The sequence below is a fragment of the Myotis daubentonii genome, chromosome 19 (assembly GCF_963259705.1).
Source record: "Myotis daubentonii chromosome 19, mMyoDau2.1, whole genome shotgun sequence".
NCBI classification, from domain to species: domain Eukaryota; kingdom Metazoa; phylum Chordata; class Mammalia; order Chiroptera; family Vespertilionidae; genus Myotis; species Myotis daubentonii.
In genome coordinates this window covers 9,509,516-9,534,919 of record NC_081858.1, presented here as the reverse complement: position 1 = coordinate 9,534,919, position 25,404 = coordinate 9,509,516, and the positions used below count along the sequence as shown (strand labels likewise).

At 58.9% G+C, this 25,404-nt stretch overlaps 1 protein-coding gene across 4 annotated transcripts in view; it reads right to left on the bottom strand.

The window, feature by feature from the left end:
* RBM19 (RNA binding motif protein 19) overlaps positions 1 to 23,961 on the bottom strand; it is a 97,202-nt gene extending 73,241 nt beyond the window's left edge. For 2 of the 4 annotated variants that reach the window (XM_059676659.1, XM_059676660.1), the window contains exons 1-18: positions 23,803 to 23,961; positions 21,738 to 21,920; positions 20,721 to 20,857; positions 20,479 to 20,509; positions 20,047 to 20,236; positions 18,734 to 19,014; positions 18,062 to 18,142; positions 17,235 to 17,313; positions 15,244 to 15,315; positions 14,073 to 14,276; positions 12,998 to 13,128; positions 11,307 to 11,428; positions 10,776 to 10,872; positions 10,362 to 10,472; positions 7,953 to 8,153; positions 6,703 to 6,832; positions 889 to 1,058; positions 447 to 507 (exon numbers count right to left, since the gene is read on the bottom strand). In XM_059676659.1, coding sequence (XP_059532642.1) covers positions 447 to 507; positions 889 to 1,058; positions 6,703 to 6,832; positions 7,953 to 8,153; positions 10,362 to 10,472; positions 10,776 to 10,872; positions 11,307 to 11,428; positions 12,998 to 13,128; positions 14,073 to 14,276; positions 15,244 to 15,315; positions 17,235 to 17,313; positions 18,062 to 18,142; positions 18,734 to 19,014; positions 20,047 to 20,236; positions 20,479 to 20,509; positions 20,721 to 20,857; positions 21,738 to 21,920; positions 23,803 to 23,838 — 2,317 coding nt within the window. In that variant the 5' untranslated portion in view covers positions 23,839 to 23,961. Of the gene's footprint in view, positions 1 to 446; positions 508 to 888; positions 1,059 to 6,702; positions 6,833 to 7,952; positions 8,154 to 10,361; positions 10,473 to 10,775; positions 10,873 to 11,306; positions 11,429 to 12,997; positions 13,129 to 14,072; positions 14,277 to 15,243; positions 15,316 to 17,234; positions 17,314 to 18,061; positions 18,143 to 18,733; positions 19,015 to 20,046; positions 20,237 to 20,478; positions 20,518 to 20,720; positions 20,858 to 21,737; positions 21,921 to 23,802 lie in introns of all 4 variants that reach the window. The other 2 variants (XM_059676658.1, XM_059676661.1) reach the window with 2 other exon arrangements.
* Between the last annotated feature and the right edge of the window lie 1,443 nt (positions 23,962 to 25,404).

Genomic DNA, 25,404 nt, shown 5'->3' with positions numbered 1-25,404 from the left:
TGGAGAGACCACGGCGGCCTCTGCATGGCCCCAGCACCCACCGACCAGTGAGGTGGGTGGCTAATGCCTCGGTGGAACCTTCCAGATGGTCTCCGTCTGGGCTACTTCTTGGAGGGGAAGGGGAGAGCCCTGGATTGGCATTTCCTGCTGTTCCCTAGCAAGTTCCCCCGGCAGAGGTGCTGACGGGGGAGAGGCCTCTGCCACTGAACGGCGCCACCCTACCGGCCTGTGCCTGCTCCCAAACCGTCCGACAGTCCAGGGGCCGGAGTCCAGGTTCTCAGGGACACAGGAACCAGGGCCGCTCTGCCAAGCGGGTTCGGCAGTGACAATATTTCAGAACAAGAGGACTCTCAAAACAACCCGGTGCGAGTTGCCCTTACCCCCCACCCAAAGCTCCCGTTTCTTCCGGAACCATTTGGTTCCGGCTGAAGCTCCACAGGCAGTACCTGCTTTGTTCTTCTTCCTGGAAATGGAGCAGCTCTTCACCGCGCCCACCTTGGAAAACACCTGGAAGAGAGTTAACAGGTGTCGCCGCCGTTCCCGGCTGATCCTGCAACCGCCCCAGGCGGGACCTTAAACACGGGGGTGCCCCGGCTGTCCCCTAAGTCCGTGCTGCTGACACTGACTGCGCTTTCGCAGGACGGGCGCCTTCCCAGGCATCCGACGTGTCCCTTGGGTGTTGTGGGTGCCCTCCCTCCCCAGCCCCAGGCTGGTCTGGCTACTGCTCGGGTCTTGGGCGACATGTCCGCTGGACGGCCCGGCAGAGACGTCAGGCGGTGGGCGTTGGCTGCTCAACTAGATCAACACGAGCACCTGCTGACAGGCAGGCCAGGCAGCAACCACGTGAGCCGGGGGGTTCCCAGCCCGCACCCCGGAGCCATCACTCACCCCCTTCAGCGTCTCCTCAGTTGTGTCGAAGTTGAGATTTTTAATAAACAGGGTACACCCAGGAATGCTCTCTTCCTCCTCCTCCTCCTCCTCTTCCTCCATCTCTAATGAAGAGTTGGCTGCTCCTCCCTCTGTCGGCTCTTCACTTTCTCGGGTCTCGCTGTCTGGCACTGGATCCCCATCAAAACAACAGAAATTAAAAAAAGCCACCCCAAATCCATTAAATGACGCCTACTCTGCCTCAGGCGCAGAACCTGCTGGATCCAGGGTGTTCTGCCGGGGCTGGGTTAGCAAGTCCTGATGGACAGGGAGAGGCGGTCCCGCCCCTTCCTCTGTTTTGAAGAGAAAGGAACATGAAACACAGACCCCAAGCGATGACCCTTCGAAGGCTCGGACTCCCCACACTCATTTGAACTTCCAAGTAAACTGCTGTGTGAACTGCTGTGAACGGTTTTATTGACCCCCAAACCTTCAGCAATTTTTATTTTTTCTAAAAGAAAAAATACTTAGTGAACTTTCAAACTAAAACTCAACTTTAAAACTTTTCAGAAATTACAGAATGCGAACAATAGCCCTGAGGCTAAGGGATGTTCCATTCAGCTTCAGGGAGCACTGGCAAAGGAGTGTTTTACCCACACGTGACATGTTCGATTCAGAGTCAGGCATCACGTGAGGACACGGGACACACACACCAAACGCTGCCGAGCAGGAGAGGAGTTACAGGGCCTCCAACGGCTGGGATAAGGGCTGTGGTCACTGACAACGATGCTTCCGAAGGATGTGCGACCACACGGACAAGTTCACGGGCAGCTCGAGGTGCTACATAGAACGTGGTGCTCATGATAAAAAATTAGGAGGAAAGTGAGAAAGGAAACAGTATACAAGGTCACTCATTGCCCTCACATTCTGTGCACCGGGGACAGAGCAGAGCTCCCGGGACTGTCCTGAGGGGCTCACAGGCCTGGAAGGAAACAGGACAATTGGTTTTGTTTTGTTTTTAATCCTCACCAGAGAATATTTTTTTCCATTGATTTTTAGAGAGCGGAAGGGAGGGAGGAAGAGGCCGAGAGAGAGAAACATCGGTGAGAGAGACATCGGTTGGCGCCCCAACCAGGGCTGGGGATCAAATCTGCAATTCAGAATGTGCCTTTAACCCGGAATCGAACCAGCGACCCTTCAGTGTGTGGGTCAATGCTCTAACCATTCAGGTACAGTGGCCAGGGTGGGACAGTTTTTCTTTCAGAAAAGAAAAACAGTGTTTCGGTCGGTTCTGTGTTTAAGTGCCCTCATTCATACTTCAAGTTGTTCAAACAAGCGTTCTCACCCCTCCTGAAGTATGTCCTGTTGCCGAAACCGGTTTGGCTCAGTGGATAGAGCGTCGACCTGCGGACTGAAGGGTCCTGGGTTCGATTCCAGTCAAGGGCATGTACCTGGGTTGCAGGCACATCCCCAGTAGGAGATGTGCAGGAGGCGGCTGATCCATGTTTCTCTCTCATCGATGTTTCTAACTCTCTATCTCTCTCCCTTCCTCTCTGTAAAAAAATCAATAAAATATATTAAAAAAAAAAAAAAAAAGTATGTCCTGTGAACCAGCTGTGACTGCAGACACTTTAAGGTTGTACTTACTCGCCCACTGTGCAGGCTGGGCTTATTTCACATACGCCCAATGTTCTGGAGTTTAGTAACTTCCATCCTATCTCACACACGCACACGCACACGCACACACACACGCACACGCGGCAGGAAAGCAATGCTCAGGGTGCTCCTGGTTATTTCTGGAGACGGGGTGACAGAGACTGTGGCTTCATCTGCCCCCCCGCCACCCCCTCCCCTCCTGCTGCGCAGGAACAGCGTTGCGGGAAGAGGGCACAGCAGATGTGACACGGGGAGCTGGCAGGCGGGTGTGTGGCTGCGACACAGGCAGCAGACCTGGTGCTGAGTGTGAATTCCACCCGAGGTGATGGGAGCCTCACAGCAGGGACAAGTCCCCTCCGCCCCCCATCCAAGCTTCTGATGCCCCTCCCACAGCCTCTAGGAAATAAACCATCTCAGCAAAGGCAGCCATCAGCTGGGCCCTCACCCCTCGGCCTCAGGGCTCTGAGCAGGGGGCCCACCGCTCCCTGCAGATCCAGACCCTGCTTGGCTGGCTGGCTAGCACGGGGCGAGGCAACTCAGCGTGCCACCCAGAGCTGACAGAGACATCCCTGCCTCTCGCACACACCAGCACTCAAATGGTTCAGACTTCTGAGACCCACGGGGGCTGCTCGGGGTTCAGGTCTGTCCCCACACCTGTGCTGAGCACCAGAGCCTCTCCCCCCGCCCCCTTTCTGCTGCGGGCCCAATGCTTGCAGGTCCTAGTGAGGCATCAGCTGCCTTGTCACAGGACAACCCTTTGAAGCCCTAGGGCAGTGGTCGGCAAACTGCGGCTCGCCAGCCCCATGCGGCTCTTTGGCCCCTTGAGTGTGGCTCTTCCACAAAATACCACGTGCGGGCGCGCACGTAGAGTGCTATTGAAACTTCGTGGCCCATGCGCAGAAGTCGGTATTTTGTGGAAGAGCCACACTCAAGGGGCCAAAGAGCCGCATGGGGCTCGCGAGCCGCAGTTTGCCGATCACTGCCCTAAGGGAAGGGGTGACAGCTGAACAGCAGTGGGACAGGCGTCCTCCCTCCCTCGGAGGTGAAGCTAGAACCCAGCGTCTCTCCAGGACAAAAAGAATCATCTACATAAAGGCTCCTTCCCACACAATTTACCCAACAAGGGACTCCACGGTGTGGCCATTTGCACTCGATCTCCACTTGCAAAGCAAAGCAGGGTGCACACTGTACCACTGATGATGGGGAAGCGGAGCTATGCAAAGCAGCTAAGACTTCGGTTCCGAATGAGAACCTCAGTGGAAACGAAGGCCACAGCCTTCAGCTAGGAGGACAGCTCCACCCTGGCTCTCCTCGCATTTGCGTCGGAGATGAGGGGAGAAAGGAAGGGACTGACGCCCACGCCGCACGCGGCTCCAGGCCTCAGTGTGCTGTCTCGTTAGGGACCTCAGCAGCCACATTCCCAGGGAAAATTCGGGGGCTGCCGGAATTTTAAGTCTCAGGTGCCTGCAGGTTGGAGAGAGGTTTATGGAAGACTAAAAAGGATTAAAAAAAAGAACAGTGGGGATGATGGAGACCAAGAGGGCTCACGGCAGTTTAAGGGGCAGCCCCCTCTTGACACTGGCCAGCGGCTGCCATGTAGGAAGGCCAGCCCAGGGTGTCAGACGTTCAGATGTTTCCAAAGAAGCTGAAAGTCCTGCTCGTACAGGAAAACCCACGTGGAAACCCTAACCGGTTTGGCTCAGTGGATAGAGCGTCAGCCTGCAGACTGAAGGGTCCCAGGTTCGATTCCGGTCAAGGGCATGTACCTTGGTTGCGGGCACATCCCCAGTAGGGGGTGTGCAGGAGGCAGCTGATCGATGTTTCTAACTTTCTATCCCTCTCCCTTCCTCTCTGTAAAAAATCAACAAAATATATTAAAAAAGAAAAAGCCTCGGCAACAAGCTCAAAGGCATGTCGCAGCTCTGCACCAGGCAGTGGTCAGCTCGTGGCCGCCCGCAGTCAGCCGGGGCTCTGAGCTCTGCTCCCCCTGCCTGGGCAGACTCCTGGCAAAGCCCGCTGGCCCCTCCCTCGGCCTCTCCTGGGGTCGGGACTCCAGCCAGGCCATGTGGCATCCAGGCGTCGCAGCCTCACAAGCCCAACAGTTCGGGGGCCCAGCAGCTCTGAGCGTGGCCAGAGTCCCCCCACGCCAGGGGCGGGGGCTGGTCTGTGTCTGTTTAAAGCCCCGGGTACCTGCCCAGAAGGGGTGACGTCAGGGCTGTGACAGAGCTGAGTCGAGAGCCAGCACAGCACCCCAGAACCAGACGGAGCCTCCTTCCCTGGCGAGTGAGCCGCCCTTGGGCCCGGCCCAGGATGAACGAGGGGACTGTGAGGACAGCCAGCACCTGCGACCTGCCTGCTCATCTGGTCCCTCCCCCTTCCAACGAGCCAACCAGCACTCCTGGCCCCACCTGGGAGGAGCGTCCGACTGAAATCAAAGGCGATCCAACGGGCCTGGCCTTCCTCCAGCAGCACAGCGCTGCTGCTGTCTCCCTAAACCGGTGTCCCAGCGCCCGCCTCCTGCCCCTGCACCCCCTGGGCTGCGGGAAGAACTAAGGAGACAAGGGCACCGAGCCCTGAGATCTGCTGAGAAAAGGGGGCCCCAGGCTGCAGTCAGGAGGCTGCGCAGAGCTGGGAGAGCGCGCGGCCTGGGAAATGAGAGTGATGCCGATACTAGCATGGCCCCGGGCAACTGTCTTACCCACGGAGCCGCAGCATCCTGACCGAGAAAATGGAGTTAGACGCACACCCACACACCCTCTGCTCGTGGAGAGGCAGTGGAAAGACTAGAAAGCATCAACGAGGAACTGTGAGACTCAAACAGATGTTTGCCAACGAAATCACCAGGAACCAGGAGAGGGGAGAAGAAAGGAGGCAGGGCTGGGCCCAGGGTGGGCAGAGGGGGCTGGAGGGAGCCGGGGAGGACGCGCTGCTGCCGGGTTAGCACAACAAAACCCAGTCACGCACGGCCGCGCGGGGCCTCACTGTAACCAGGCGCAGAGTTTAGCCGCCCCCCGCCCTCCGCTCGGGGCGAAGGCCGCCAGCACAGACTGTTATCAGCGGCGAGCAGCTTTTCGGGGCCCCCTCCCCCTCGGAGGCCTTTATCTGGAGGTGAGGGTCCTGGTTGTGGGGAGATAAAACACACAGCCCCCCTCCCTCGGGACTGGTACAGAGAGCGAGGGCTGCGCAGAGGGGGGGGAACACGCCCCTCCTGCCCGCCTCCCCGGGGAGCCCGTGCAGTGCGGCCGGGCCTGGGGAAGCTGCGGGAACAATGCGAGAGGCCGGCCGTCAGGGAGGAGCGGGTGACGAGGAACAGCGCAGGGGACAGGGGACAGTGAGCTCTGGGGGATTCACCTGACAACAGGGCTGGCAACCAGCACAGACACGGCCCCAACCTGCACTTCACCTTTTTGCTGTTAACACTTCAAAAATAGGAACAATGGATACGGTAGATAGCAGACTGGTAACGCCAAAGGGGTAGAGGGAAAGGGGAGAAATGTTACTGATGGGCAAGACCATGGCCCCTGGCTAAAGGACCATCACAGTCCTTTTAGAAACTTTTCTAAAGGCCTTTCATTCTAGGATGCAGATACGGTCTCCAGACTAAGTGGTTCTCAACTGGGGGCTGCACCGGCCTAGTGGGCACCGGGAATACAGGGGGGTTCAGGTGATCCATCACTGGGGCGCCCCTGACCCTTCTGGTGGGTCCAGAACGAGCAGTGTCTCCCCATCCTCAGGACAGTCTCCACCAGAGAACTGCGAGGTCCCCACTGACAATGGGGACCCACCTCCCTTCCCTGCCTTTGCAGCCCCTGGACGCCAGAGGGCGCTGCGCCACGCCCGGACCCTCCACCCTCCAGACTGACTCCTCCCCCAGCCACCCTGGCCCAGGAGGCATCAGGTCGGGTAGGTGAAGTAAGGCTGTTTTCACTGGCTGTGTTCTGAGTCCCTAGGAATAGATCCTAAGTAGTTTATTTCCCTGGCAACCTCTAATTGACAAGCCAAAAAGCTGACGGCCTTGCGCTGCACCCATCATGTTTATGCTCTATTTTTCTAAGAATGCGCCTATGAAATCCAAGAGTCTGAGACCCACTGGTCTCTGGGACGAATAATGAACTTTAAACCTAATAATGGTGCCGCCCACCCGTTTCCCTCACCCCTGTCCCGGGACTCAGCTCTCACCAGGTTCTGGCTCCGCCCCATCCTTTTCCGCAGGCTCCACCGGTGTGTCTTGGGGTCCCTCCCTCTGTGGGGCTGAGCTGGAGAAGACGCCCACGGGAGCCCATTCCAGATACAGGGGGACGTGGTGGAACTGCAGACAGAGGTGAGGAGGGACTCAGTGTCTTACACAGACGAAGAGCCCGAGGGTCAGAGAGTACGAGTGACTCCCCCTGAAAGGGCCAGGAGGGGCACACAGCCCAGAGCCCTCCGCCGCCTGATCCCTGAGAACCCAGGGGCCTGCTGGAGCTCAGGGCTGGGGGAGGGGCCGAGCACGCGTGCCCCCTGGGCTGCTCTGGCCGGGGTGTGAGTGGGCAGGGGGCGGGGGACAGACCAGGATGAGATGCAGCTCTCGTGCAGGAAGTGCAGTGGGGATGCTGGAGACCACGCTTCTCTGCCCACAACAGACTCTCGGCCACGCATGTGCATGTACGTGCCTATGGCTCTTCTTAGAAAGGACAAACTAGACACTGACAGAGGCTGCACATGGCTAACGTGCCTGAGAGAGAAGCTACTTGCAGTGGCTGTAAGGTGGCCCCAGAAGATCCGACCACGTCCTGACCCCCAGCACCTGTGTGACCGATTTGGGAAAAGGGTCTGCAAATGTCACTGAGTGAAGGATCTGGAAGTGAGGTCGCCCTGGATCCAGCCAGAAATGGAGGAAGGAGAAGGCACGTGAGGAGGCAGAGGCCAGTGCAGCAGCCACAGCCATGGGCACTGGAGCCACCAGGCACTGCAGGGGCGAAGGGGGCCTCCCTGGAGCCTCAGAGGGAGCACGGCCCTGCAGCGCCCCCATTTCCCACCTCCGGCCTCAGAACTGTGAGAGGACACATTGCTGTTTTAAGCCACGGAGTTGGTGGGAACCTGTTATGGCGGCCACAGGAGACTATCACACTCATTACTGTGTGTGAGTGTGTGTTTGTTTCTGCCAAGGACAGGAGACAGCCCGCCTGCAGAACTGACTGCTACACTATTGTAGGTACAAGACCCCACAAGCAGAAGAATGGGGTTCAGGTCCAAGGGAGCAGAATGCCGAGGAGCCCGAGGCTGGGACCTCTTTCTGGAGGTTCTAGCCTCTCCCCTGTGATCTCGGCGGGAACCAAGCTCAGTCAGCACAGAGCAGGTGCTTTCAGAGGGGCTCCTGGGCCAGGCCCCTGCTCAGACCGTCGCTGCGCCCGCTCCCTTCATCCCCGGGACGCAGGCCGGCGCCCTACCTTGGAATAGGCCAGGTGGCGGAAGGCCTTGCGGGCCTCCAGCGGCTCCAGGAACTCCACGATGGCGGTGACGCCGCCCTCGGGCAACAGCACGCGGCCCAGGCTGCCGAAGCGGCCGAAGGTCTCCTGCAGCTTGGCCGCCAAGGTGCCTGCGGGCAGGTTCTTCACCAGAATCACGGTTTTGCTTCGCTCTGCAGCGGGCTGCGAGGGAGGAGATGGACACATTAGGGACAACAGGAGGGCAGGCCCTGCCACCAGCACTGATCTGTGGTCGACTCCAGACCAGGTACCCCGCTGGGACCTCAGTCACCAGGCACTTCAAAGGCCGGCCCAGGAGATGGCACCGTCTCAGGCACGTAGCTCCCCGGATAAGAGGAGGCTCCGTGGAGTGGATAAGGGTGAGGGCACCAAAGTGGACCCCCTGGGTGAAATCCCTGCCCCTCCACTGTGGAGCCGCGGCAGCCCCCGCCACTGCCCACCGCAGCCCTGCGGGACATCCGGGCGCTCCAGCCCAGGCAGCATCTGCATCCGCGGCCCAGGCCGCAGGCCTTCTCCTGCAACTGCAGGCGCCTGCTGTCACATCATGGCAGGCGACAGGGGCTGGGTGGGAGCAGCCCGGGCTCCCAGGGGTTGGTGCGTCCCTGGTCCTGTGGGTGGGACAGTTCCAGGCAGGGCTCTGCCGGTGCCCCAGGTCCAGCTCGGCCCTGCCGGACGAGGTGCTGCCATAAGCACGCCCTGCACCGGGCTCCCGCCCTCCCCTTGGCCTTTCTCACTGTGTCTGCTGCCCAAAACCATACTTGTCCTTGACTCTGAGTCTGCCTTTGGAAGAACTCAAACCTAGACACTAGATCAGGGGTGGGCAAACTTTTTGACTCGAGGGCCACAATGGGTTCTTAAACTGGACCGCAGGGCCGGAACAAAAGCATGGATGGAGTGTTTGTGTGAACTAATATAAATTGAAAGTAAACATCATTACATAAAAGGGTACGGTCTTTTTTTTTTTAGTTTTATTCATTTCAAATGGGCCGGATCCGGCCCGCGGGCCGTAGTTTGCCCACGGCTGCACTAGATACTTGAGACGCACTGACCGGCGCTCGGCCCCTCACTAACATACGGACACGGGCTATCTCCAGGACCGCTCCAGGAGAGGCTGCAACAGCTGTGCTAACATAGGCAAAGGGCGCATCGAGCGTAAGCGCTGTGTGAACGTCAGCAACTATTTCATGAAAAACAATGTTGGAGGGCACAGGAGAGCCAAAAACATGTAATGGGAAAGTTCCAGGCCTGGGATCATCTGAGCATGAGTCTCAGCTCAGCCACTGACCTGGCCTGAAACCCCAGTCTGCTTTCCCTGTGGGCCTCAGTGTTCTCATCTATGAAATGGGCTAATGGTTAACACCCATCCTGTAGGCCTCACCGGCTCTCCTCATAGGGGAGGGCACATCTGCAGGTGGGAAAAAGGCAGGGCACCCATGGGCTTTGTAGGTGCAACTCAGATTGCAAGTGTAACGATTAGGGACGTGGACTCTGGGGCCACATTCAAATCTGGCTCCACCGTGAAGAGCTGCGTGACCTGGAACGAGGGACTGCACCTGTGACGGTCCCTTCTGTGTGACCGGGGACAGCAGTGCTGCTTTCCATGAGGGTTAGGAAAGTGAAACTCGGAAGGGCGCTTTGGTAAGTCCCAATAGATGCTAGCTAGTGATAGTTACTTATCCACCCACCCACCTCCCTACCCGCCTCATCCATCGCCCCCACTTCCCACCCACTCAGCTATCCGCCCACCCTTCCACCCTAGCCGCCCTCTCGGGTCAGTCTAAGGCAGGTAAACCTCAGGAAGCTGCTGTTTGGAAGGCGGAAGCTGAGACTGAGCGCAGGCTCCTGCCACAGTCTCTTTGTTGGACCTTTAAGCCACCCCCCGCCCGCAGGGTCTGTTTCCTTGTCTGTAGAATGAAGGGGGATCTTGATGAGGGTGTTAGGTGCTCACTGGGCCCCCAAGACTTAATCAGCCATAACCCGAGAACCCCACCTGGTGGAGGGAGCACGTGGAGGTGACCGCTCTCCTACTTGGTTCAAGGAAGGCCCACCACTCAGATAGACAGCAGTGCTCTTAGAAAGGAGCTGGGGGGGGGGGGGGAGGCGGGGACAGGATGTTTGGGGCCCCCTGGTCTGCATGAAGGTTACGAGGTAGCCCTCTTGCATAGGCCTCTGAGAGACACCATCCAGTCAGAGAGGCGCCTTGTCTGAACCCGTGTGATTTCCTTCCTCTCTTTGGAGACTAAAAATTAATGGCAAACATCACCCTCGATAGGCCGGGTCCTCAAACCCACTGCCACGCTGCCAACCTGAACCCAGCCCAGCTCCCAGCTCCCCGTGGCCGGCGGCCGCACCGAGCCGGTGTGCACCCACCTGGCTGAAGGAGTCCAGGCTGACCCCGTTGTCCAGGAGGAAGCGCCGCACCTCCTGCACGAGCTGGGTCTCCCCGAGGGCCACGCGCACGGCCACGCTGCCCTTGGTCTCCTGTGGGAGGGAAGCAAGAGGCCTGGTGGCTGCCGGGCAGGTGACGAGCAGCCTCCCGTGTCCCACAGCCTGAGAGGATGGCCTGGAGGGAGAGGACCCCCCGATGCCCTCCCCGACCCCACTGACTGGTTGGCTCTGGCTGTCACCTCTCAGGGTGGCTCCACACAACCCCGCAGGAGCCAGGGTCGAGGGGCGGCTGGGACGTGCCGGGGCAGAGGGCCCCTCCCAGGCGACCCAGCACGATGGCCCTTGGCCCCTCACATCTGGCCCACAGCCGGTACATCAGACGGGCCGCTCACTCACATGGTCAAACACTTGGCTCTTGGTGGCGCTGTACTTCTGTGCGATGGCGTCGGCCACTGCATTGGGGCCCATGAACAGCGTGTTCCAGTTGTGAGAGCTGAGGCAGGAGAGGGACATCAGACCACAGAGCAACGACAGGAATATTGTTTCAGATGCGAAACCTTTGAGAAATGAGCCCTCGGCCTGCTGTTCTGAACCCCAAAGCCTCTCTCCCCCAGCTTCCCTGGTGTGGGCCACCTCCCAGGGCCTGCGGACGAGGAGGGCGATGATGACATGAACAACCCTCACTGTGTCAGGCACCCACTCTGTGCCAGGGACTAGGCTCTGCCTGTCAACCTGTTTAACCCCCAGGGCTCCGCACAGCTAAGCACCACTACAGTTCTCCCGTTCTGCAGGTGAGAAACGGGCTCAGCAAGGTTAAGGCGAGGCTGGACCCCACAAGGAGCCAGAGCCCCACGGCAGCTGGCAGCTGGGGAAGAGGGGGTGAGGGAGCAGGAGCCTGGCCAGGGCCGTGGCCGCGTGCATAAGAACCTGGAGCTGTTGGCTTTGTCTTTGGCCTCTTTCTTCTTCTTGTAAGAGGACGATCCTGGGGCGCTGGCATCCTCGCTGGCTTCCTTCTTGATGGTGGATGGTAAGACATGGAGCATCCTGCCCTAGAGGGGGTGGGGGGTAGGGAGTCAGGGGGGGAGGGGTCAGGTGCCTCCACATCCTCCCCAGGATAGCGGCCTCTCCGAGCAGGCGGCAGCATGCGGTGCTGAAACCCTCTCAGACACGGCCTCAGGCCGGATGACCACGTGGTTACCCTCGACCCAGAATGGGGACCTGGCCACGGGACCCGGGGGCCTGACACTGGGACGGAGGCCATGTGACAGCCTCACGAGGGAGACCGGTCAGCTTATAAGTGCCACCTACCCCCCCACCCCGAGGCCAGGGCCCATCCTGCCCCTGCACACGTAGGGCCTGCACGGGAGGTCTGGTCTGGAGGCCACAGAGATCACTGCACTATGCAGGCAGGAATGGAAAGAAGGGAAGAGGGGGACAGGAGCCTGGGCTGGGGGTGCGCACTGAGCGCCTTACTTGGAGGCGCTGGGAAAAAAGACAAGAGCGCCTTATACTCCACTGTGGCCATTTAACATGACCGTGCCCAACTCCTTCCTTCCTTCTTCCTCTTCCAAGTGCCATTTCTCCAGAAGGAGAGCATATTCATTCATTCATTCAGCAAACCCTCTGGGAGTGCCCACTAGGTGCCAGGCGCTGTCCCAGGTGCTGACGGTTCAGTGGAACCAGAGCTGACCAGCCCTCGGGGCGCTGACCTCTGGGCAGGTTCGAGGACAGCTCCCCAGGCCACTAATGTGCTTTCTTAGAAATGGGAGTGTGTGTGCCCTAACCGGTTTGGCTCAGTGGATAGAGCATCGGCCTGCGGACTCAAGGGTCCCGCATTCGATTCCGGTCAAGGGCATGTACCTTAGTTGCGGGCACATCCCCAGGGGGAGTGTGCAGGAGGCAGCTGATCGATGTTTCTCTCTCATCGATGTTTCTAACTCTCTATCCCACTCCCTTCCTCTCTGTAAAAAATCAATAAAATATATTCCAAAAAAAGAAAAAAAGAAATGGGGGTGTGTGCACATGCACGCACACACTCACGCATGCACACACATGGCCTCTCCCGGCCACTAGTGTGCTTCCTTAGAAATGGGGGGTGTGCACACGCACGCACGCACACATGCACGCACACACACACACACACACTCATGCATGCACACACACGGCCTCTCCCGGCCACTAGTGTGCTTCCTTAGAAATGGGGGGTGTGCACACACACGCATGCACGCACGCACACACACACACACACTCATGCATGCACACACACGGCCTCTCCCGGCCACTAGTGTGCTTCCTTAGAAATGGGGGGTGTGCACACACACGCATGCACGCACGCGCACACACACACACACACTCATGCATGCACACACACGGCCTCTCCCGGCCACTAGTGTGCTTCCTTAGAAATGGGGGGTGTGCACACACACGCATGCACGCACGCACACACACACACACACTCATGCATGCACACACACGGCCTCTCCCGGCCACTAGTGTGCTTCCTTAGAAATGGGGGGTGTGCACACACACGCATGCACGCACGCACGCGCACACACACACACACACTCATGCATGCACACACACGGCCTCTCCCGGCCACCCGGGCCCAGGGCAGTCACCTGGAACACCTGCCCGTCCACCTCGGCGTAGGCCTTCACCGCGTGCTCAGGGAACATGAAGGAGACGAAGGCAAAGCCCTTGGGTTTCTTGGTCAGGCTGTCGATGGGGTAATGCAGCTCGGACAGGGGGCCTGCGGACAGGAGAGGGTCAGTGTCTGGGGCCGGGATGGGCCTGCACGCTCGGCACTGAGCAGGTGACGGTCTTCACTGGCGAGAGCATCGGGCTGCCGCTCTGGGTTGGCCCGTGGTCAGAGGCAGCCGTGAGACCACCTCAAAGGTCAAGGTGTCCCTGATACCACCCTTTATGCATCTCTCCTGACAGTACAGGTGCTAGGCTGGGTCCCGCCTCCACCACCTATAGGTGTGGTCTTCAGGTGCCTCAGTCTTCTCACCTGTAAAGTGGCATCATCAGAGCACCTGACTCACAAGTGCTGGGAGGGTTAAAGGCACTGACACGTGGAGTGTCCTAACAGCGCCTGCTCAGTGCCCCGGAAGTGCTTGCAGTCTCCTGACTCCCTCTCGTGTGCAGCCGGCCCTGCTATCAACTAGGGTGCTGGCCTGGGGGGAAGGATCCGTGCTCAGGACAGCAGGAACCGCAGGCTGGAAGGTTACACCAATGGCAGAGTCCTGCTCAGGGCCTCCCTGCCCCCACACCAGGCACTCAACCACGCCCTGACCCCCACCACCCAGAGACGGCCTCCGAAAAAAAATGGGAGGCCCTCCAGGGGATCTCAGTGGCATTGAGACCTCACCGTCACTTTAAACCCTAACTTCCTTCCCTTCACAGCGTGACCTTACAACAGAATACAGCCCAGGTGACCCAGCTAAACTACGGGTCTTCAAGTTCATGTCCTGTGAAACAGCAACAATGACGACAGCAAAAACACCCTCGCTGTCAAGCACAGCGTGTGTGAATTCTCACAGCAGCTCAGGGATCATCAGCCCATTTCATGGATGAGGAAACTGAGACGGGAGGGGACGTCAGGAGCCCAAGGTCAGGAGCTGAGGGGCAGCCTGGGACTGGAAGCCAGGCCTGCCTGCCCTCAGCCGCCTGCTCCAGGGGGGCCGCACCCACCATATTTGGAGAAGATCTTCTCCAGGTCCTCCTCGGTGCTGGTGTAGGGCAGGTTGCGCACGAAGAGCCTCCCCGAGTCGGCCAGGTCCTCCTCCTCCTCGTCCTCCCCGAGCGCCCGGCCCTGCCAGGGTTTGCTGCTGCTCTTCGGGGGCCCCTTGGCCACGGGGACAGTCTTTTCCCTGAACACCTCGATGTAGCGGCCACCTGCACAAGGAGAGGAGTCAGGGCCTGGGGGGAGGCCTGGAACTTGCCAGTGACTCCCAACTGACGATTCCAAACTCGTCGTCGCCGCCGCCTCCGCCTTCCAGATGCCAAGGCCCAGGCCCAGGCTGCAGCTGGCCTGACCCGAAGGCCCTTTCCCCATGTCATCCATCCTGCAAGTCAGTGTCAACCCGGGGGGAGCCTGCCTGGGCCGCCTCCGTCCAGATCTGCATCCTGAGCTCAGGGCATGTGTCCTGGCACCGACGGCTACTCTGCCTCAGGACACAACACATGACGTGTGCACCCAACGCCAAGGAGCCCGTCGCCTTGCACTAGTGAACTCTACGTGCATCACCCGGGGCCTGATTAGACCGTGACCACCACTATCTCCTCCACGTGCACACAGTAGGTGCTCAATAAACACCTACTGCCTGACTGGCTGACAAGACTGCTTGGTTTCTCTCCTTCCCTGACAGAACTTGTGTCTTCACTAGGGGCCGGCAGCTGGATCTGAGTCACTTGTCCATGCCAGGGTCAGGTCAACGACCACGTCTCGCAGACCATTCAGGCGAGCTCCCAATTCAGGGACCTGCACATGCGGCCTGTACTGTTCCCTGCACTGGAGCGCCTGCCCCCGCAAGCCAGGGCTTGCTCCCTCTGCTCCTCTGGGTTTCCTCACCTTCTCGGGGAGGCCCAAGGGGACACTCCTGTTCATAAACGTGCCTCCTCCAATCCTGCCTCTCCTGCTCTGCACTTCCCCCCAGCACAGCCCCTCGATGCCTCCCCCTCCCCCCTTTGTCCATTTACTCTACAGCAGCTGCTCAAGCTGTTCTGCTTGCCGCTGTCTCACCAGTGCCCAGAGCAGCGCCTGGCACAGAGCAGACCCTCACCAAACGTGGAGTAAAGGAAAGAATAAAGGAATGAACGCACCCTGCCTCCACGCGGAGCCGGGCCTGTCCCGTGTCCTTACCCATGTACTCTCTGTTGCACTTCAAAGCTCTCTTCACTTCCTCTTCGCTGCTGAAATCCACAAAGACGTACCCTGAGGAAGGACAATGACCAAAGTCAAGTCCGCAGACGTCCCCCACACTGTGCTAGTGTTCAGGAGAAGCTGGGCAGAGAGTGGGGAAGAACTTCCAGTTTTGCCAATTCTCCAAAATGCAAAGATTCCCTCCCGCTGTGGCCGAATCTCCCTTCGCAGAATTTTTAGGCCGGGGGGAGGGGAGGGGACAGGGCCGTCCACGGGCCGTCCAAGGCCTGCAACGTCATTTGGTCTGGCCCTGCCAAGGCATCAGGGGTGAGTTAATGAAATGTCTGACCACATACAGCAGGCTAATTTTTGTGTATGGCCCGCGAATGGTGTTATAAATACCCAAACGGCCCTTGGCAGGAAAAAGGTTCCCCACCCCTGGTTCAGCTCTGGGGCCTGGCTCTACACTGACGACACTGGGATGACGATGCTGGGATGTCGGAGTCAGAAGACAGGAGGCCTCTGTCCCCTTCCAGCCCCCCCGCCCCCGTGGCCCCTGAGGGGCCATCTCCACAGCCACTCTGCCGGAGCCCGAGGCCCGAGGTGCGCAGAGCCAGTGGGGTCTTTCCCATCCTCGGCCCGCACCCGGGGCTGCAGTCCAATCACTGAGCCCTCAGCGCGGGGCCAGCCTGCCTCCTCGGCAGCTCCCATGGGGACATCCGATTACGTCCCTGAAGCGTCACGCTCACAGGCCAGCTCTCTCCGGCTCCAAGGCCTCCAATATGGCTCCTCGTCCTGACACCTCAAGCGTGCCCCTCCCTGCCCCTCCCGCTGGTCTCTGAAGAGCCGTGCGAGCGGGGCACCGCCACAGTCCTAACTCTGGCTCGCAGGGAGCCTGGATGGGCGCTCATCACTGTTGTAAACACTGTGCGACTAACTCACTGAGTTCTCACAGCTAAACGAGACACGACCACCCCACTGCTCAGATGAGGAAACTGACTACGTCCTGGTCCAGGGCCCCAGGGCTGGCAGGTGGCCGAGCTGGGATCTGAAGCTGGGCAGGCTCTCCTCTGCCCTGGATTGTACCCGAACAGGTGGGCACGGAGAGAGGGACACTGGCCACCGGGCCTGCCTGGAGAGCAGGGCTGCAGGCTCAGAGGGCCGGGGCGGGGACACAGAAACTTGAAGGCAACAAGACCACCCCTAAAGCAGGTGGCCTTTCCTCCCCGGACTCTGGCCCCAGGAGCTCCTGCTGCTCAGCCTGGGCCCACAGCTTCTTGCCAAGGGCAGCCTGCATGCCCAGCGCTGCCCAGGCCTCGGCGTGGTTCCTGGGAGCACAGCTCTGCTGCTGCGTGTCCTGCAGCCCCAGCCAGGGCAGTAAGGGGGTGCCCAACTCTCCAAACTCAGGCCCTTCCTTCCAGAATGTTTGCTGCCCAGCGGGGAAGCCTGGCAGAGGACAGTGAGGGGCAACAGCACACATTCTTAGCAGCTCAGAGTGCTGCCTGTCGGCACAGCAAACCCTGGACTGGGGAGGGACATCTGTTTAAAGCAACAGGCGAGCCCACTGGCAAGAGTGGAGACAAGAGAAACAGTGACAACCATGCACCAGGCTGCCAGGCAGGGACAAGAGGAGACCCTGGTCCAAGCAGTCTAGCCCAGTGGCCGGCAAACTACGGCTCGCGAGCCACATGCGGCTCTTTGGCCCCTTGACTGTGGCTCTTCCACAAAATACCGACTTCTGCACAAAGTTTCAATCGCACTGTACATGCGCGCCTGCATGTCGTTTTTTGTGGAAGAGCCACAGTCAAGGGGCCAAAGAGCCGCATGTGGCTCACGAGCCATGGTTTGCCGGCCACGGGTCTAGCCAATCCACGGAGCCGGGGACCACAAGCAGAAACAAGAACAGCCGCCCCTCAAGTGTCCCCCAACTCCACTGCCCCGACCTTCCACCTTCCCCAGCTGCCTCTGGACCCCCGACACCCAGACCTCACCTGTCTTGTTCCCGTGAGCATTCCTCACGATCCGAATGGCCACCGGTTTCAGGGGCGCCAGGAACTCCGTAACGTTTTTCTAGAAGAAGGAAAGGTTCCCCCTGTATCAACTGGTAATAAAAGCGCAGCCCAAACAAAGAAGCCTGGGCCGAAGTCCTGAACGCGGAAAGGTTACCAGTGTTTCGTCCTTTCTCGTTTCTCTCTTTCCCTTAAATATACACATCTTTTCTCCATCATTAAATGAAACTTGGAAAAAATCTGAAGAAAAGCTGGAGATGAAGGATGTAAATATAAAATAGCAATGCCACCATCGGCATTTTAAGGCACCATGTCTGATATCCCTCCCTGCAAGTACCTTTTATATATTTGGGGTTAAGTCTGGCCTTTCCCGCTTCTCCTCAGCGCTGGACTATCTGCCCCTGTCCCCTCATGGTGATGGCTCGCAGTCACTTACGGTGCTGCTGCAGGCCGTCCCAATACTCTCCAGTCTCTCTCTTCTGAACATGAGGGCGATTCAAACACATTTTTTTAAAATGCACTAACACAGAGTATGGATCCCAAAGCCTTAAATATTGATCAGGTGGCCCTCTCCTTTCTCCAGCAGGAGAAGCATGCGCAGCCCTTGCGTGCACCATGGGTGAGGGCAGCTGCTCCTCCTGGGCTGGTCAGCCACCGTCCCGTGAAAGGCAAGGCCTGGGATCGCACTCAGCGGCCTCTTAGCCCCAATTCTTCCCAGCTCCAGTCCTCCACTAACCCTGAACCCCCTGCAGCAGGGGTTCCCAGCACCACCCTCAGCTCTGGCCCTTGTCCCAGTTAGCGGCACGCACCTCTGTGACGTTGAATGGGGCTCCCCGCAGCTTCACGGTGTGGGGGGTGCTGGGTTCCCACTGGACGGCTGGCTTCTCTTTCTGAGTGACGGCAGAGAACAGAGTGGGAGTGAGTCCCTGGCCCAGTGGCACTGAGTGTGCAGAGGCGCGCTGACGGCGAGCCGGGGATGCTGCGAGCATCCTGAGGTCACGTGATGCTCGCTGCCACCGACTCGGGGCTCAGTCTGTGCCCACTGTGCAGAGCACCATCGGGCACTGCTGTCTGGTTGGGTCAAAACAATCCCTCCCCTGGACTTCAGCGCCCTCCCCTGTGAAACCGGACATGAAGAACGCCTGGCCCTCAAGACTGTCTTAAGACTCAATGACAAAGGATACGGCAGGCACCGACCCAGCACGTAGTAAGTGCTCACTTAATCATACGCATTGTTGTCGACTGTGGGCTGACATCTGAGTACACTGCCACTAAATACAAAGTATAACAGGCTGCATCCATCAGCAGCTCACTCTCCAGTGACAGGAAACAGATTCAGAAAGAAGTGCATGCACCGGTCACAGAGCAAGTGGCAGAGCTGAGATGTGTAGCCAGGTCTGGGGCCTGCAGGGTACGTGGGCAAGGACATGGTGAACCACCAACCGGCTCCCGGACCCCCAGACCCAGCCCGATCCACACACCTGGGCGCTGGCCTCCTGGGGTTTCTTGGTCCCAGACAGGGTGCCTTGCTCTGGGGCTGGCCCTGTCCTCTCTTGGCCCTGCCGGGTGGGGGCAGCACAGGGATCCTCTTCCTCGGCCTCACTGCCTTCATCACAGTTCACGGCCTCATCTTCACTTTCCTCCTCCTCCTCCTCCTCCTCTGAGGAAGACGGCGACTCGGCCCGCACCACCTTGGATTTCAGGTAATCCATGTCCGACAGCTCCTTCCGCACGGCTGCCTTCGGTTCAAGGTCGCCCTCCTCTGGGAAAACAGGGAGGCTGGGAGTCGGGGACAGTCCTGGCACCAAGGGACTGTGTTTGTGCAGCCCGCAAGGGGCCTGGGACGGCAGGGGGCACGAGGTGCCAAGCCCACCATCACCGCGCAGCCCTGGTGAGTCCTGATAGTCACATGGTGAGATGCTGCCATGTTGAGGTGCCACGTGCCACACGTCGGGAGCTGCGTGTTCCCCGCAGCAGCCCTGCCCTCGTCACCCACTCTTTCAACTGCGACCTGGAGGACCTTTTGGCCACTCCTGGACTAAAGTCTCCAGTGACTACCAGGTGCTTGCAGGGAGAAACCCGAGCTCCTGCCCCTCGGACGGCTGAGTGCCTCCAGCTCCCACGGCTGCAGCCATCCTGAGCCACGGAGAACGCTGTTCCCTCCGCCTGCACCCACGCCTGTCCCTCCATGACCGTGTCCCACCAACTCGCAGCGAGTCCTTCGGACCCCAGCTTTGCACAGAAACTTTACCGTATGTAACATCCACATTGAAGCCATTCTGTGCTTTAAGCCACAATGGATTCCCGACCCTCTCCCGCCACGTGCCATCCTGGGCTGCAACTGCTCACACACCCGTGTCCCCCCCCTACACCGTGGGCACCTCCTGAGGACGGGGCTGCCCTCACCTCCTTCCAACCTTTGTTCTCGGGAACTCTCCTACTCCCCTCCCCGCTTTCTCTCTGTGTCTTCACGGAACACACTAACTAGTGGGTGATTTCTTTACGGTGTCTTCCCCCCCCCACCAGGGTGACAGCTCCGTGGGGGCAGGATTCTTCGTCGTTCACTCACTGCTGTATCCCCAATGCCTAAAGCAGTGCCTGGCACATAGTAGGTACTCAATATGGAGTGGCTGAATAAGTGGCCAAGATCAGTCAAGGCCAAGGTACTTGTGGTTGGGATAGCCACCCCACTAGAGGGCAGTGTCTGGCACCGAGGGACCCACATTTGCACAAGCCCGTGAGAGCACAGGCCCGTAGGCGTGCAGGGACCCGAGGGGGCGTGTCCATGCCTTACCTTCTGAGTCCTCCCCGGCTCCCTCCTCACTCTCCTGGCCCGAATCGGAGTCGAAGTTCAGGTAGTCACTGGCCTGCTTGCTCTTCCCGTGCGAGGGCTCCGTGTCCAGGGCATCGTTGGCCCAAGTGGCTGCCTGTGTCCGCCTCTGGTGAACCGACAGGAACTCCCGGAACTCGGTGTTTTCCTTCAGCTGGTGGCACCGCAGCGGGAAGAGGGAAACACAGGCCAGGACGACTCAGTCAGCTCACCCCTCCTGACTCCCGGCGGGTCAGAGCACCCTCCACGTTCATGTCCCCTGGGGCCAGCCGGGTCAGCCCTAGGAGGGCGGAGTGGACGCTTCACGGGACAAGAAGCCTAAGAAACCAGACTCGGCTCCAGCGCTCCCAGGACCCCTCCCAGCGCCCACCCTCTTGGGCACCAGGACGGACTCACCTCCTCCAGCTCACTCGCTGCCTTTTTCTTCCTCTTGTCCTACAAACAGAAGGCGCAGATGGTGAGGACCATCTGGCCTGAGAAGCGGGGGGCTTGGGCGAGGGGAGATGAAACTGAATTGTCTTGGGAGGGCCCTCCTGCAGGAACCATCCGAGAGGGAGTCGCAGGTCACTCCTGCTCCCCTGCCCTGAGCCCCCAGCGGTGGCCACCCTGCTGACCCCGGGTTCGAAGGCAGGAGTGACCGTGTACGCACTTTCTTAGTTTCTGGGGGCACCGAGTCCTTGTCTTTCGGAGGCTGCTTGGTCTGGCTTGGTTTCTGGGCATGCTTGCTCCAGGCCCGCGGCTTCGTCGGGTCCCCAAACGACTTGCAGAACTCCACCTGCACAGGCGAGGGAGGGTGGTCGGGGGGACCTGCCACTGTGCCCAGCCACACTCACACCCAGGAGCCTGGGCTTTTAAAAAGGCCGCTGCCACAGCCTAGCTGAGCTGGCTGAAGCAAATTCCGCATGCTCCCCTCGCCTGGCTTTGCTCTCTTCACAGCACTGTGGGCGTGAACGTTTACCAGGCAGTCTTCCTGTTTTGCAAGTAGGAATACACTGAGCCTCCCCCAGTGCGAGGAAGGAGCCATGGCTCCCCCACTTCTCAGGCCAGGAACCGAAGCACAGGGAAGTGAGTGACTTGCCCCAGGTCACCCAGGTCAGAGAGGGTCAGAATGGTGACTGGAACTCGATGTCTTTACCGAGTCATTAAAAGCACGTGAGTGACAGAGCAGGACCTCCTCCTCCAGGAAGCTTTCCTGACTCCCCATCCCCCCCAGCAAGGACGGCACCTCCTTTGTTCCTCAGCACTGACCACAGTGACTGAAGGCAGCCCCCCGTCTCCTGTGGGCTGCTGGCTCCATGAGGACGGGCCAGGGGCCACATCCGCTCCAAATCCCCTGCATCACGTAAGCGCTCGAGTGCTGGCTGAACAGCTTGTGAATGAATGACGTAGACCAGTGGTTCTCATGTCGGGCCGCAGCATCCCATCACCTGGGAGCCTGTTAGACGTGCACATTCCCGGGCCCCTCCCCCACACACTGAATGAGAAACTCCGTGAACGGGCCAGGAAACCAGTTTAACAAACTCTCCGGGGACCTCTAGGCAGGAAAGACGGAGAAGCAGTGAGACGCTGAGGACATCACAGCCTGCAAGGGGACAGGGGTAGGAGGGAAAGAGCGTTTTCCACAGGCAGGCAGTGGCGAGATTCCGCCGACTCACCGTGATCCGGGACGTGTCGACAAAACTCTTGTTGAAATGGTTCAGTGCCCTTTGGGCCTCTTCCTCGGACTTGAAGCCGATGAAGCCGAACTTGCGGAACTTGCCATCCTTGGTGAACTTGAGGCTGCAGTCCGTCAGCGTGCCGAAGGCGGCGAACAGCTGCCGGAACCGCTCCTCTTTCATCTAGGACAGAGGGGCGCCGTGAGGGAGAGCGGGGAGGTCAGAGCCCAGGGACAGATGGAAGCTGGGAGGGGAAGGGGAGCCACCCTCATCCATCACAGTGAGGCATCAAGAGACACTGCCTAGCCCTGGTTTGGTCCCATACACCAAAGCTTTCGGGTTCGCTTCCCAGTCAGGACGTACAGGAGGCCCCCAAATGATTGATGTTTCCCTCTCACACCAATGTTTCGTTCTCTCTCTCTAAATCAATACAAACATATCCTCGAGAATTAAAAAAAAGGTACTGCCTAAAGCTGATGGATATGATGGGTAGATCAATAATACATATTTCAAAAGTATACCATTTACGGTAAATGATGGATGGATTAAAAACAACAAATAACACTCCCGGCCAGTGTGGCTCAGTGTTGAGCATCGGCCTATGAACCAGGAGAGGAGGGCAAGGCTCAGGTCCCGGTCAGGGCACACGCCTTAGTTTCGGGCTCCATCCCCAGCCTGGGACGTGCAGGAGGCAGCTGACCGATGATTCACTCATCAGTGATGTTGCCATCTCTCTCTCCCTTCCTCTCTCTGAAGTCAATAAAAACACTTTTTAAAATAAAAAATAACCGACGAGGAATAGATGATCTAGGTTCCTCATCTTTCATAGTGGGGGTCAGCAGATAGTCATCGGGTAAACAGGCCAAGAAATGGGGCACATCTTTGGCAGAGGAAGAAACCTATGGGGGAGTCCTAAAATAAGCCAGAGAAGATGGTTACTCCTGGAGAAAGATAGAGGGAGGGGGAGAGGGAACAAACCCTGCTTCTCAGCTTACACACTACTGTGCTGTTCAAAGTTTTAAAACTGTCATAGCTGCCCTAGCCGGTTCGGCTCAGTGGCTAGAGCATCATCCACAGGGTCCCGGGCTCGATTCCGTCAAGGGCACATGCCCGGGTTGCAGGCTGGATCCCCCGCAGGGGGCGTGCAGGAGGCAGCCAATCCATGATTCTCTCTCATCATTGATGTTTCTATCTCTCTCCCCCTCTCCCTTCTTCTCTGAAATCAATAAAAATATATTTTAAAAAAGTAAAATTGTGTCATAGCCTCCCGAGACCAATCTGTGGTGGGGAGGGGCAAGGGGGAGATAAGGTTAAAAAACCAGAGCCATGAAACAGCAATGGCTTTGGGTCCTGCCTCTTCCTAAGGGGAGAGAGTCCGTCCCAAGGGGTAGTAGAGGCCAGAGCACAGAAGACCTCGGACCAAGATGGCACATTCTGGGTGTGCGGGATGAGCTGACCGCCGCACCAGCGGGTGCAGTTTCCCACGCAGGAAAGGCGACAGGGAGGGAGGCGAGGATGGCCCAGAGCCCCAGCCCTCTGGCCCCACATTCGTCTGTTTCTTCGCTCACTCCCTGGGCATGTGCTAGCTGAGTGCCCACCGCAGGCTCTGCGCGGGACTCTAGGGAAACAGTCCACGTACTGGATAAAGGGTTCAGAGCCCATTTTCGGTCCTGAAACGAACCCGACCTGCCCCGATGACGGCATCGGGAACTGGAACTCGGGCCCTAAGCCCATTACTCCCCACGTGCCGCCCATCAGCCCCCCGAGTGGAAACGGCTGCAGGTACCGGGTGTGACCCAGCCTCGAGTCAACAACAACAAATGTGACCGGACCAGGGGTCCGGGGAGCCAGGCCGGAGGGTGTCGGGCTGCGCGTCAGGGACCCACCGGCGGCTGTGAAACCGTGAGCAGTTACGATCCCTTCCTCCCACTGTCAAAGGGGGGAAAGCCGCGGGTCCTGCCCCGGAGGGAAAGCCCCTCAATTCCCCGCAGCCGCCTTCCTACCGACCCTTGGCCCCCGACCGGCCCTCATTTCAGACCCCCGGGCCCAGGCCCCTGCCACTCACCCCATTCGGGAGGTTCTTCACGATCAGCCGCGACATGGCGCCCGGCCCCGCGGCTCTGACCCCAGCACGGCGCACAGAGTCTCCCACTGACACTTTCACGCCGCAGCCCTGGGCGCCGCCATCTTTCCCGAGCCGGATCCCAGTCACGTGCTCCCGGCCTGGGCCAGCCCCTTCCGGAAATGGGCGTGGCCGGACCGAGCGCCCCGAGGAAGTCACACCCACAAGGGGCGGGCCTGAGCGCGTGCCTTCTGCGCAGGCGCAGGCTGTCGGGCGGCCCCGGAGGAGACCAATGCTCAGCCGGCAGGGGGCGGTGGTGCTCCCTCGGCCGGGGATGGGATTGAGGTGGCCCCTTAGCTATGGGCGCAGGGCCCACTGTTCCAGCCTCCTTTCCTACTGCACCTTAGTATCGAGTTCTAAGCCTGAGGATGGGGACAGGGCTAGGGGTTCTTGTTCTTTACTTATTTATTTATTAATATTTTTATTGGTTTTTTACAGAGAGGAAGGGAGAGGAATAGAGAGTTAGAAACATCAATGAGAGAGAAGCATCGATCAGCTGCCTCCTGCACACTCCCCACTGGGGATGTGCCCGCAACCCAGGTACATGCCCTTGACCAGAATCGAACCTGGGACCTTTCAGTCCGCAGGCCGACGCTCTATCCACTGAGCCAAACCGGTTAGGGCTCTTGCCTCTCTTTTAGAGATGGGGAACGGAGGCTCAGAGAGGCTGCCGGCGCCGTGAACTGATTGCTGAGTATCACCTGTCAATCCTGGAATGCGGACATTGGAAAGAAAACGCCCCCAGTTTGCCGGCGAGTAAACTGGGAACCAGAGGAGCGAAGCAGCAGCTTGCTCAAAGCCATGTGGCGCTTAAGCAGTATTAAGTACAAGTCGTTTTAAGTGATAGGATTACGGGTTACTGGTTCCCTGGGCTGCGGTAACAAATTCCAGAAATTCAGAGGCTTAAAACAACAGGAATCTACTCTGCCACAGCTCTGGAGGCCAGACACCCACAGTCCAGGTGTCAGCCTGGAAGGCTCGAGGGGCGGCCTTCCTGCCGCTGGCGGCCCTGGAGGCTCCGGTGCTCCTGGTGACTCACACCACTCCACTCCCTACCTCCATCTTCACGTGGGCGCCTCCCTCCTGGTGTCCTCTGTCCTCTTATCCGGACAGCGCCATCGGGTTTAGGGCCCATCTTAAATCTAGACCAAGCATGTCAAACTCGCGGCCCGCGGGCGGCATGCCTCATTTATAAAAAGGCGCGTTGACCATCTATCGGGGCAAACATACCTACACGTGGAAAAAAAATGCCCTCAGGCCCAGAGCAGCTGACTTCAGGGGTCACTGTGCTTCAAGTCACCTGTTTATTCAACAGATATTGACGGATCCGTGTGCCAGGGCCCTTTAGTGAAATGGCCATTAGGGGTTGTTTTGTGCAACCTGTGACCTGGGTCAGGACGGAAGGAGCGGGCTTTCCCGAGCAGCTCCGAGACCTTGGCCTTTTAGGAGGGGGCAAGTGTGGGCTGCCCAGCCAGTCCTGGTTTCCAATTCTTTTATTTCATTATTTTCACAAACTGCCCTTTGAAAAATGCGCAACTACACGCA